A 13,718-nucleotide genomic window follows, 5' to 3' on the forward strand; every position below is an offset into this window, starting at 1 on the left:
TCCCTTTATTTTTTTTAAGCAGTGTATTTTGCTTTTTAACTGGTTACTTTCTAAAAATGTTTTTGTTTGTGTATATATGTTACATGTTGTGTTTCATCTGTCTCTGTAAGTTTGTGCCCTTTACTTTTGCAGCCTCCTGTGATGGAATATGTATTGGACTAACCATAGGTGAGTAAAAATAAGCTAAAAGTAACCACGACTTTGCTTTTCCTGCTGAGTGACACCCATAAGGTTCTTCTTAAAAATGCAAGACTAAAAAGACATATCAAATGTAAGTCTCACCAACAGGAACTTAATCAATCTTTTTTTTTTGCACACAAGACTGTGCAGTGCTGCAGAATACTGTACTTTTCAGAGTGTCTCTTTTAGGATTGTGTGTAAAACTTGAGGCTCCATGCCAACACCCCCCATATCCTCATATAGTCATACCCACCACATTATTATTATTATTAACATTTTATTGAAGAACATAATAGAAATAAGTCATTACCTAAAGAGATGTCATTGGTACATGTAAGATCAGTCCCTCTTTAATTAAATGCATTCTGTTTTCTTTCAGGATTGGTCATAAGCATTGTGTTGAACGTAGTACTGGTAAGTAGATCTCATTTTTTATTTATTTTTTATTTTTTATCTTTTTAATAAATTCAGCCATTCTGTTTAGTGATGACTGTTCCACGTTATGCATGATTTCCCAAACTGCCTATCATTTAGCAGCTGGTACATATTGCCTTCATCAGAACAGTCTGTTCTTCTAGAGAGCGTTTCATATCTGAATGTCTTCATTTTAGCCCTTCTGCAATCTAAGTTAACCTGTTTCAGTGACATAACCATCTAACTATCGTCCTGAGCTGGGCCAGAATATGACTGGTGGCATTGTGTGATGGAAAAAGTCCCACCGGTGGGGAAATTGAGTGACAACGTATATGTCTATTCTATATGGTTTACTTAACTGAGCTGCAGTAAAAAGCACGAGTTGTAAAAAAAAAGATCTAAACTAAGGATTTGAGTTGGGTGAACTTTAGTGCTGTGAGGTTAAATTCAAAAGATGCAGTGTAATAAGTTGATGTATAATTTGAAATTGAGCTGCCTCATTTTTTACATTGTGTGTATTGCTCATTAATGGGTTATGAATACTTAGTTCCTGTAGTGAGTTACAAAATGTTGATTTAAATTTTAATATATTTAAATACCTTCACAAATTGAGTAAATCTGAATTTGAAATTTACAGATGGTCAAGGTAATAGCATCAAAATATGATAATGCTGTTTCATTCACAATAATAGAGCAAAACATTGTTGTAGCTTGTTTGGTAGTTGTAGGTGAAGCAGTGTCTAGCTACGTTAGACAACAGTGTAATAAACTTTCACGACAAATACTGTTAACACATTTAGAAAAGCTAACATAACCTACATGCTGTGAGTTTTGGCCATGGGAGAGCATTCACTTTATGTGAGAGAAAGGAATGTGAGTGACCAATGTATACATAGTATTGCTACATATTGTAAACATACTGCTAATCAAATACCAATTGGTATTCTGGCAGATCTGACATCACCTATGACGAAATTAGGTCCTCCCCAACTCAAATCAAGCAAAAGAAAATGGAATAAAACTAATTTTAAAAATCTCTACATAAAAAAACAACAGTGTTCTTTCTCAGCCAATACACTATAAAACACCACAAAACTATAAATAACATTTAGAAGAAAATCATGAGTTGAGTAGACGGGCCTTTAAGCTCTCCATTCTCAAATGATGAATAAACTTCAGCATGTCAGCACAAATTCTATTCACAGATGATTACAGGCAAAATGGATAAAGATGCATTGGTTCATTTATATATTACTGTTTTTTGTTTTTGTCATTGTTTCATATTTTTTGTGTGAGAGAGAACACATTTGTATTGGATTTTAATGAGTAACTTTCTTCTATGATTTATTTATTTTCAGACAATCATGAGTTACAGCGTTTACCTCCACAAGTAGCACCACTACAAGGAACACTAATACGTAGCAAAAGACTTCTGAACCAAGCAAATAGGGGACCAATTCAAGAATAAAATTTCACATTCAAAACTACAGCAGTGTCTCCTCAGTTCCCAAACACTTACACAGTGTTGTTAAAAGAAGAGGTAATGAAAGACATGTTGTTGGCATCAAGTTCAAAGTGGGCACATATATTTTTCAAAAAACAACAAAATTTCTCAGTTTAAACATTTGATTTGTTGTCTTTGTACTATTTTCAATTAAATATAGGGTTTAAATGATTTGCACATAATTTGTTGTTTATATATATATATATATATATATATATATATATACACATATATATATATATATATATATATATATATATATATATATATATATATATATATATATATATATATATAATGGCAAGCCAAACAGGAAATATTTAATGAACACTGATATATCATTGATATTTATGGAATGAACGTTGATATTTATGGAATGAACACTGATATATATAGAATGAACACTGATATATATGGAATGAACACTGATATATATGGAATGAACGTTGATATATATGGAATATATGGCAGCATATGTTGCTCCAAAACCTGTATGTAGCTTTCAGCATTAATGGTGCCTTCACAGATGTGTAGGTTACCCCTGCCATGGGCACTAACACACACCCATGCCATCAGAGATGCTGGCTTTTGAACTTTTCGCTGATAATAATCCGGACAGTACTTTTCCTCTTTGGCCCGGAGGACACGACGTCCATGATTTCCTGAAACAATTTGAAATGTGGACTTTCCACTTTGCGTCAGTCCATCTCAGACGAGCTCGGGCCCAGAGAAGCCGGCGGCATTTCTGGCTGTTGTTGATATATGGCTTTCACTTTGCATGGCAGAGTTTTAACTCGTAATAGTATAATAATAATAATAATAATAATAATAATAATAATAATAAGATTAAGAGACCCTTATTAGTCCCACAATGGGGAAATTTCAACTCCGCATTTAACCCATCCGTAAAGTGATATACCACATACACTCTAGTGAGCACACACACACTAGGGGGCAGTGAGCACACTTGCCCGGAGCGGTGGGCAGCCCAATCCGCAGCGCCCGGGGAGCAGTTGGGGGTTAAGCGTCTTGCTCAAGGACACCTCAGTCATGTGCTGTCGGCTCTGGGGATCAAAGCGGCGACCTTCCGGTCATGAGGCTGGATCCCTAACCTCCAGCCCACGACTGCCCATAAGAATACAAAACCAAAAATACAAAATCACCAGCTTTACAGTAAAACTAGGCAAAAATACTTTGCTGACACAGAAAAAAGGATAATCATCTCTGTGTTACGGGCATAAAATCAGACATCAGGTTCAGTCATTTGTGACATATTTATTAGGAGGGGATGGTCTAAAATTATATGAAAGAATGCAGGTTTTATTGCTCACACAAGAATGCTTTCTGCTACTGACTGCGCTGCACTGGTTCAACCCATTGTTTTTACCGCATTAGTGAGAGACAACAGACCTGTTTCTATACCTTCTGACCCATGTCATTTCTCAATAAACACCAAGAATTATAAACATAACCAAAGTGAAGGCATCTATATTTGCCTTCCATGAGCTACATTAGCCTAGTTGGCTAGTGACAGTAGCAAAGGAGCACCATCTTAAAGACCAGAGGTACAATGCTCTGAGCATAAACCCACAAATATTGCATGTTTGCATTATCAAAAGTCAGATTTAACACATGTTTGTGTTGTGGAGTTTCAGAGAGAGAGAGAGAGAGAGAGAGAGAGAGAGCTTACATATATTAGGCAGAAAAATAAATAAATAAGGCAGAACTTTAAAAAATTGACATAATTTAGAGTAAAATATGAGAGAATGGGAACATCAACTAATAAAACAGATTGTTGCATTAACATGTGAGCAGTTATTGCAATAAATAGTATGAGGTGGCTTAAAACAGTATGAACATAGAGCATAGAGCAGCTGCAGTATTTGCAGTCTAAGAGTCTGTTGATAAGTGTCATCACAGTAGCAGTTTATGATATACTGCACAGCATGTATTAACAAGAAAGTTGTGTAGTGCTGTGATGTGGTTCAGCACAGTGCAGACAGCAGAGGATCAGTACCGTCTCTGCAGTAAAGGAGACTCATTATAGAGCCTTATAGCAGTAAGAAAGCTCTTACACGGCACTCTTTAACACAGCGCAGCGGTAAATGTCAGCCACTGAATGTGCTTCTCTATTTTTCCATGTAACATGCAGGGGGTGTGAGGTGTTGTTCAGGATGGCTAACAGCTTGTTGAGTGTCCTTTGTTCTGCCACAACCACCAGAGAGTCCAGCTTGACTCCTACAACAGAGCCAGCCTTCCTAATAAGTTGGTTTATTTTGTTCAGAGCACTTTTGTTAATGCTGCTGCCCCAGAACACAACAGCGTAGAATAAAGCACTCACAGCAACAGACTGGTAGAATGTCTATAGAGCCTTTTTGCACACACATAAACAGACCTCAGCCTCCTCAGGAAGTACAGGCAGCTTTGGCTTTTATTGTACACAGCGTGAGTTTTACAGTTCCTGTATATTAAAGAATGCAGGTTTAAGTAAAATTCGCTGTGCTGTGCTCTGATATGACTGCTGTCAGCTACTGACTCTTCTTTACATGCTTATATCAAACCTATATCATACCACAGTACACAGCACAGCTAGCACCACCTGCTGGCTGAGTTGAAATGTAGCAGACTACTGTAAATGCACATTAGGGTGGATAGACAATCTAATGAAAATGATATTCTTTTTTTTCATGAGGGTGTTTGTTTTTAACTACTGTTTCACAGTGTGGCATTTAACCAATATACACATTCTCCCACACAGAATTGAGGGTCATATGACCTTTTTGAAACATCTTTCACAAATGAATTAATGTGCTTTAACAACCTTCTATGGTCTCCAAAACCCCAGTGGTGACAGGCCTCATAACTCCTGTGGACCAGATCTGAGTACTACTAGTTGTTGTCTTTGTCTTTGAGGGTGTTGTCTGACAAGTTGTTGTAAGTTATTATCTGACTCAGATCTACAGTCTCTGCTGCTACTAGGACTTTCATGTATGAGGTCTGGGCCTGAAATCAGAGGAGGTAGATCCTTTTCTACCAGAAATTAAAGGGGCAAATGCTCTTCTACAAGAAACTGAAGCGACAGATCTTCTACAAGAAAGGGCTCATCTGCAGGGGTCTGATGACTGCATGCACATGAAGAGAGCAGCTGTACCGGGAAATGTAAATGTTTAATGCTTGTTTGGAGTTTAGCTGATTCATTTGAGGATACAAAGTGGTTTTAGTGTCTCATCTGTCTACTTACACTTCAGCCTGGATTCGTGTCACTGTCATCAACTCACTCATGCTTTCATGGTGAGCTTTCATTGTGATGATGGCAGTCCAGCTAACATTGTCTTCTAGACTGCAAAGTGGGCTCTGTTTTATCCCAAAATTATATGTAATTGCACGCATTAAAATTGTGTCACGATTCTCCAAGTTCTACTTACTGTATGTCTAGGTATTCATTTGGTTTTGATAACCTTTTATTTTCTGTGTCAACAGACATTTCTAAAACATGAAATAACTTGTTTCATGGTCCTTTGGGAATGAGATTTCACCTGAAATGATTAACTCCTAGTTAAAATAATAGATTTCCAACTGGCCATTAATGTTTACATCCCACAGAATCATGTCAGTATTTTCTCTATGCTACTCTGTGAATCGCTTAAAAAATTAACAAAGCCAAGAACTGTGTTCAGACTTTTTGTTTGCCTGTAGTTTAGTTTTTTGTAGTTTATTTGCACTCATTCTAACGATATCTGATGATTTTACAAGCAAAAACAAACTTACTGCACAGACATAATGTGGACAGTACTGTACATTATTTACATTTAACACCTGCTTCCTTTTTTCTTCATTACCATATGGATTAATAAGCTTAGATTGGATGCTTTCACCAGTCCAGAGCACAAAAAAGGCATTTGGTTTTCTGCACAATTGCAAGTTGTAAACAGCCATTGAGTGTTTAAGGATTGCAGATATGAACATTTATCTTGCTCACAGTTATTGTGCCATTTTCTGTCACAACCAAATAACTAGCTGGAGAAAGAAACTTCTTCAAACTTCTTCATACTGAAATAGTAGTAGTAGTAATAATAGTATTGTTGCTATTGTTGCTGTTGTATGAATATGCTTAAATTTTTGCTTCACCTGTTTAATCACAACTCTGGTTGATATGATGAACCACTAGATGGCAGTGATGTTCTAAAGAACTAACTAGAGAAGTCAAAGCTTTTGTGACACTATTTTTAGTGGCCATTTTTAGACGCTCAACAGACTCTCAGTAACATGAGAAAAACATGAGGGTTAGGATTAGGTTCTGGGTTGAGGTTAAGATTAGGATTGGGATTAGGGCCAGGGTTGAGGTTAAGATTAGGATTGGGATTAGGGCCAGGGTTGAGGTTAAGATTAGGATTAGGGCCAGGGTTAGGGTTCGATTTTGGGTTGAGGTTAAGAATAGGGTTAGGATTAGGGCCAGGGTTAGGGATAGATTTTGCGTAATGGAAGTAACAGATTAACAACACATCTACTTAATGTAAGTAATGTATCAACAGAACATCTACAAGATATTTACTTCACTGTATTCAGATGCTTCATTACTGCTACTCCACTGATATGTTGTTAATTTGTTACTAATAACCTGCTAAGAGTTTATTAATCATCTACAAAGGACCATCTACATATAAAGAGTTACCAAAGCTTTTTTACATTAGAATGGATTTAAAAAGCAATGTACACAAATACATTCATAGAGGTAACTATCTACGTTTACTGAGTTTTTTTGACACTGACAAACGTGTTGCTGGTATAAGATCCAAATTCTACTCAGGTCCCCTTCAGACCTTCTCATTTAGTTCTAGTTCAATTTTTAGGCCTATTTTTATTATGTTCTGTTGACTCTAAATTTTAAACTATTGCTTTTGCATTTCTAGACCCTAGAAGGAATCCCCTGAAGAGAAGGACAGAGTCAAAACTTCAGTTGCTATGCTGAAATGCATTTTCTGGTTACATGAGCAAGATAATTTAGATCTAAACGTAGAATGATTATAACCAAATGCTGAATTGAAGCAGAGGGTCAAGCAGGGTAGAGCAGCATCTGTGAGAAGCAGTGGTAGTCAAATTGCACACTTTACATATCTTATCATTCAGTGCATCATATCTCCGCTACCCTATTCTTCAGGCATGTATGATACTTTACTTTCATGTATTAGTTCTGATAAATTGAATTACACTCTTGTCATTTTTGCTGTCCTGCCTGTTATTTGACTTACATAATTGAATCATGTTGTTAATGTAGTTGGAAGTCAAAAAACATTTCTCATGTACCAGCAGTCTGTATGTGGTTCCTCGCAAAGGAAAAACAGGTATGGGGCTCAAAGGGATGATATTTGTACAGTGTTCCCTCATTTAAAATTCCCATATACACCTGCTCCTAAACCTTCCAAGAAGAGTTGAAGCTGTTATAGCTGCAAAGGGTGGGCTGACATCATATTAAACCCTGTGGATTAAGAATGGGATCTCACTCAATTTCACATGCGTGTGAAGGCAGATGGGCAAATACTTTTGAAAATATAGTGTATTTTATGCTGTGTAATGCTGTTACTTTAATAAACACAATCAGTGTACTGTGTATATTAGCGTGTTGAGCATATGGGAAACAGTCTGGCTGTATAGTCTGTATGAGGATCACCAGCTACTTTCATATAAATAGAGGGACTGATATTGAGGGCTGTCATAGGATCAATTAGAAGAAAGGAAATAAAGAAAGAGCCTTTAATGTTTGACCCCAAAGTGCTTGCAGTTTATTTAGAATTATCCATGTATCTTTTTTGTCAGTGTTGCCTCTTTGCACTGCAGTTGTGCCTCTTTTGCTATCTATATCTAGATCTAGATCTAAAAGACCTGCAACAGGATGAGGCTTCTGATGTCTTTATTGTTTGTGTCTCTGTGGAGTAAGAACACAATTATTCTGTATGATTATCACCTTCATTTAATGTTTAGAAGTTGTGTAATCTCTGGAGCAGTTTGGGTGGGTAGTGTGTTTGTGAGTGTAAGATACAGTGATCAAGGTTTGGGTCCTGATTCATGACCCCTGGCAGGCTTGTGAAGCAGGCTATAGCTGTGCTAGAGAGTCTTTCCTCTGGAAATATAAGCGATCTTCCTCTCTCCCTCTGGCTGCCACACTACAATATGAAGGTGGAGATTCAGCAGTACCTCAATGCAACATCAGTTCTAAAGAAGAAATTATTAGTGGATGAAAAATATAGTGGTGGACGAAGTACACAATCATGTACTTGAGTAAAAGTACAAAAGTATTTGACTTCAAATGTACTTAAGTACATTTGTAAGTATCGAAAGTAAAAGTACTAAAAGATTAATTATGGCTCTAATGTCCTATTACTGCTTTTGTAACAAGACTCTTCCTTAAATCAACTCATTTTAGGTGAAAATCCTCCAGCGTCTCTCTTGGTAAACCAGTCTTTTAATAGAACGTCATTAATTAGTGACGCTGACATCTATTAAAATGATCATAAGCACAAAACACTGAAGGTAAACAGTTTCCATCAAGGAGAACCGAGTGGCTCTGAAATCACTTTTTACAAACAAGCAAAGTTTCAGTTTAAGATTTATTTACAACTTAGTTCCAAGTTTAAGTTTAATAAAAACTGGCTTTAAACTCAGGATCACAATGAGTTCCTTTACTATGTTGATCTGTAGGCCTCTGTTCATAAACATAAGTTAAGTTAGTTCATCATTTATGTTGAATATAGACTCTCCCAAAATTTTATGCTGTTACACTGCTGTAGAACTGTATGCTTGCACTGGGTCAGTATGACCAACAGGTCAAAACCAGCTCTAAACAAAGTGACCACGGTGCCCTGATTGGCGCTCTTGCTTCGTGTTTCTTTCGTTATGACATGTTATGTTTTTATGCACACAGAAACCCAAAGGAACAACAAATTTCACAAAATATAGTGGAGGAAAAAGTGAGATATTTGACTTTGAGATGTAGTGCAGTGAAAATAAAAAGTCACCCAAAATGGAAAAACTTCAGTACAGATACACAAAAAACTACTTCAGTAGAGCAACTGATTACATTTACTTTGTTACTGCCCACCACTGCATCATTATTAACCAAGCTAACAAAAAAGTACAAAGAAAAAATAAACACAATTTTAATAAACTCTCATTATCTACCAACTCAATAAGCTCTTCCACTTTGTCTTGTATGCCTAGTGCCTCTTGCCTTTATGTGTCAGCCTTTAGCTTGTCTCTTATGGCTAGTGGCCCCTTTTTGGCAGCATGAATGGATGGTTTATTTGGCTTTTCTAGCTCAATTCTGTGTGCGGTTTTGACTTTTCCAATATGTTGAAAAACTTCTGTAAAAACATCTTCTACATTTGTCTCGTTCTGTGCATCACTTTCAGTTTTCACCTCTTTTGCACGGTTCACCAGACCTATTTTACAAGTTTATCGTCCAGTGATAGGAGGCTTAGTACCAGAATCACACGTTTGTTTCTACAGTACTTCAGTTTCACAACCATGATGTCCATATCATTGCCTAATAATAGCTTCCCCACTGGACGACGTCACTTTCACACTGTCTGTTTTCATCTTAGTTCAGTATCTAACTTGGTCAGCACAGTTTCTGAATGTTGGCTTGTGCTCCGGTGTCTAGTTTGAAGACAATGTCTGTTCTGTTTACTGTGCATTCCTCATCTGTCCTGCACCTGAGACCATTCCTGCAAAGAGGCTTTACTTCTTCTGTCTTCCTCTTTGACACAGCAGACCTTTTTCTGCTGTTTATACTGTACTGTCTGCACACCTCTGAGTCACACTTTTAGCATACCTTGCCAAACGCTTGGTTTGCTGAGCTTTTCTCTCAGCCCTAGTCACAACACTCGTCACTATTCTGTCCCTGATCCAATGTTGCACAAGTGTCTTTTATATGTCCCATTTTTTGAGTACAAATGAATTGAAATCTCTCCATCTAGTCCTTCTATTGCTTCACTGTTGTCTGCATGCTATTGTAAGATCTAAATAACATAATAATTTAACAACTTTATTTATTCATGTGTTATTTTACACATTTATTCTGTTAATTCGGGGGGCGGCACGGTGGCGTGGTGGCATGGTGGGTAGCGCTGTCACCTCACAGCAAGGAGGGCCTGGGTTCGATTCCCTGGCTGGGTGACCGGGGTCCTCTCTGTGTGGAGTTTGCATGTTCTCCCTGTGTCTGCGTGGGTTTCCTCCGGGTTCTCCGGTTTCCTCCCACAGTCCAAAGACATGCAAGTCAGGCCAATTGGACATGCTAAATTGCCCCTAGGTGTGAAATGTGTGAGTGACTGTCTGTGTCTGTCTGTCTGCCCTGCGATGGACAGGCGACCTGTCCAGGGTGTATCCTGCCTTCCGCCCGAAGACTCCTGGGATAGGCTCCAGCACCCCCCCGCGACCCTGACGGAGAAGCGGCATAGAAAATGGATGGATGGATGGATGGATTTTAGTTCCTATGTATGGATTTTCCAGAGGGCCCAGTGACTTTGGGGTACTGAGAGAGAAAATGAGAAAGCAGCCCATGGACTGTGTCTAGGAGTGGCATTCTAGCCATACTGGCCAGAGATATTTGGGTTGGAATAAAAATCTAAACACATCCTTGTCTATCTCCACCCCGAGGATTTTAGTGAGGTTCTGTACATGATTAACAAACATGCCAAACATAATTCTTACACTATTGAAGATATCCAGGGCATCAGTTCCCACCACCATTAGAAATTTTTTAACTGTATTCTTTTTCGTCTGCCCCTGTTGCAGTCAAATATGCATATATACATATATATATATATATATATATATATATATATATATATATATATATATATATATATATATATATATATATATTTATACATCAGAAAAAAAGGTATGACACTGTCACTGGGGCAGTGCCCCTCTTGTCACTGTGGTGTTACCCTCAAGGGTCCATCTCAGTACCTTTAGTCAGGAACATAACTGTACCATCCATTGAAATGATATTTTCTAAGTTGTATTGATTCCACACACCACGTCTCACCTCCAGGCTTTTTATTGTAATGCTCTGATTTAAAACATTTGGTGATGAAAAGGTACAACCATCTACTTTTCCACTAGGAAAAACTCATGTATGGTATGTATGGTACCTTTATTTCTAACAGTGTAGGGTGAACCACTGCTTAAACTTTTTCCACTGTTCCTCAATGTTCCCTGTTAACTTCTATTTGGTCATTGGCTTCAAAAACTGCTCCATCTTTAAGGCTCATAGCTTGTTCCTGCTCCTATGCAACATAACTATTGTGACCTTTGTTAATTGCAAGCTAATTCGCAACATTGCCAGTTTTCACTTGTTTCTTTCTTTGTTGCTTGGTATTTTCAATCAACTCTTTTCACATTATTGATAAAATTGCACCAGTTAAAGTTAAAACCATGCCATGCCAACAAAAGGCACCATGGAGGAATGCTACTGTAGTTCAAAAACTTCCAAATGAGACAATGTAGGAAGGTTGAAAACGGCCAATCTATGAGGAAAATGTGCAAAACAGTCTTTCTTCTCCAGCATTATCAATAAGAATGTTAACAACAGCAAAATACTCTTTGCTGTTGGTTGACATACTAACGAATTCACACACACACACACACACACACGTATATTATATATATATATATATATATATATATATATATATATATTAGGGCTGTCGAAGTTAACATGATAATAACGCATTAACGTGATCTCAATTTAATTCGAAAAAACAGTTTAAACACTGTTAACTCTACTGATTTTTTAAAAATTGTATCTCTTTTACATCTATGCTTTATGATAATTCTTAATCACATTTTTAATATCTACATCTTTTTACATTTTTATTTGAATATATTTTTCTTATTTGTAAAGCACTTTGAATGACTGCAGTGTACATACATTGCTGTATAAATAAACTTCCTTTGCTTTGCCTGTGAATTGTCACCAGTGCCAAGAAGTAGAACTGTAGAACTGAGAACGGTTTGTGACAGGATGATGTCCTTTTTTTAGTGCCTCTGTGGACTAAGAGTGCTCTTATGGACTGCATCAGATCTCATCAATAAACTCTTAGTCGATGTAAAAATATTTTAAGGCATTATAAGTTAAAGCAACAAAAAAGGGCAAAAAATATTGTATGAATAGAGACACATCAACACAGGTTAGTCCAAATGAAACCAAATGGTACCTTTAGTGATATTAGTCTTAAAGCCTTTCAGCAAATGACACAGAAGAGCTCTTTTGCACAACATCCTGCTTCCTTGATGAAATGCTAAAGCAGATCTCAGGCAGCAGAGATTATCTCTGATAATAACTGGTAGTTTAAAACTACATTATTTTCATTACTTATTTCACATTTTCAGATATCTAACTTAAAAATAAAAGCACAAATATTTGTCCTTAAAAATATTTGCCTGCATTGCTATCTGTCACATCTCCCATCAGCTCTGTAGTTCCTAATATTGTCCTCACTGGTCCTGCCACAAACTCCAGCTCCCACAATTCCCAGATCATCTTCACCTCAGTTCTAATCTGTTAACCTGTAACTTGCTCTATAAACACTATTTGTATTCACTCTGTCTTTGCAAAGCATTGCCACAGTTTCACCTGAGCATACAAAGCGGTTTTTCTCGTGTTGTTCACTCTGTGTTTTGACCTGGCTTGCGTCTTTGACTTTTTGGCTTTGGTTGCAGTTTTTATGCTTTCTGGTTTTTGATCTTGCTTTGCCCTTAAACTTCTCTTTTCATGTCCCTGATTTTTGGTAACCCTTTTATTCTGGTTTTGACCTTTGAGCTTTTTTTTACTGTGTCTTTGAATTTTAGACCTTTTTTCATTAAAGGTTCAAAACTTAGTTTTTTTCTGAAAGCAACTGGTTCATCATTCTGTCATATTACACCATCATGTTTCCTGGAAAACATGATCACCGTGTAACAGTAAACAACAGTTCTTTTCACTTCACTTAAAATGCAGCTACAATATAGCTACAAGGCAAGCCAGGGCCTGTTTATTCATATAGCACCATTCATGCAATGTGGTCATTCAAAATGCTTTACAAATGATGCAATTCAATTTAAAATGAAAAATTAAATGAGGTTAATAAAGTGACATTACATGAGAGAAATTGTGCATGACTGGAAATGACTCGCTGTATGGATTCAAATTTCATTATTGATGTATTTCTGTTAGTTGTCAACCATAGCGAAGACTATTTTGCTGTCGTAAGACTCTTTTGGATATTGCGGGAGAAAATGGATTGTCTAGCTTTGCACATTATTGTGTAATCATGCAGACTATCTTTGAAGATTTCTATGTAGATCTGAGGCTTGGTTTAATGCCTTCTGTATTCAGCCTTTCTACATTCTCTCTTTTGGAGTTGAACTCCAGTAGCATTCCTCGAAGGTGCTTTTTGTTGGAATGACATGGTTTTAACTGGTGCAATATCATTCATAACACTGACAGTTTTTGAAGCTATCCATCAAAGCATCAACAGAGTCAGACTGTTTGCATAGTGCTGTGCACATCTTACTCATGAAACGTGTAACGGTGCTGTCATTTATGAACCTTTTCTTAAAGCAAATGTGTCCTGTC

General features: G+C 37.1%; 1 protein-coding gene across 2 annotated transcripts in view; it reads left to right on the top strand.

The window, feature by feature from the left end:
• The window catches only part of LOC108442581, a 29,128-nt gene extending 27,096 nt beyond the window's left edge, over nucleotides 1–2,032 (top strand). Inside the window, exons 9-11 of one of the 2 annotated variants that reach the window (XR_001859057.1) lie at nucleotides 111–168; nucleotides 560–594; nucleotides 1,953–1,969. Coding sequence is in view for 1 of the 2 variants with exons in the window: in XM_017722698.1 (XP_017578187.1) it covers nucleotides 133–168; nucleotides 560–594; nucleotides 1,953–1,988 (107 nt within the window). In the remaining variant the exon portion in view is untranslated. Of the gene's footprint in view, nucleotides 1–110; nucleotides 169–559; nucleotides 595–1,952 lie in introns of both variants that reach the window. The other variant, XM_017722698.1, reaches the window with a different exon arrangement.
• Nucleotides 2,033–13,718: the final 11,686 nt, after the last annotated feature.

The sequence above is a fragment of the Pygocentrus nattereri genome, chromosome 17 (genome assembly GCF_015220715.1).
Source record: "Pygocentrus nattereri isolate fPygNat1 chromosome 17, fPygNat1.pri, whole genome shotgun sequence".
In the NCBI taxonomy this organism is placed as follows: domain Eukaryota; kingdom Metazoa; phylum Chordata; class Actinopteri; order Characiformes; family Serrasalmidae; genus Pygocentrus; species Pygocentrus nattereri.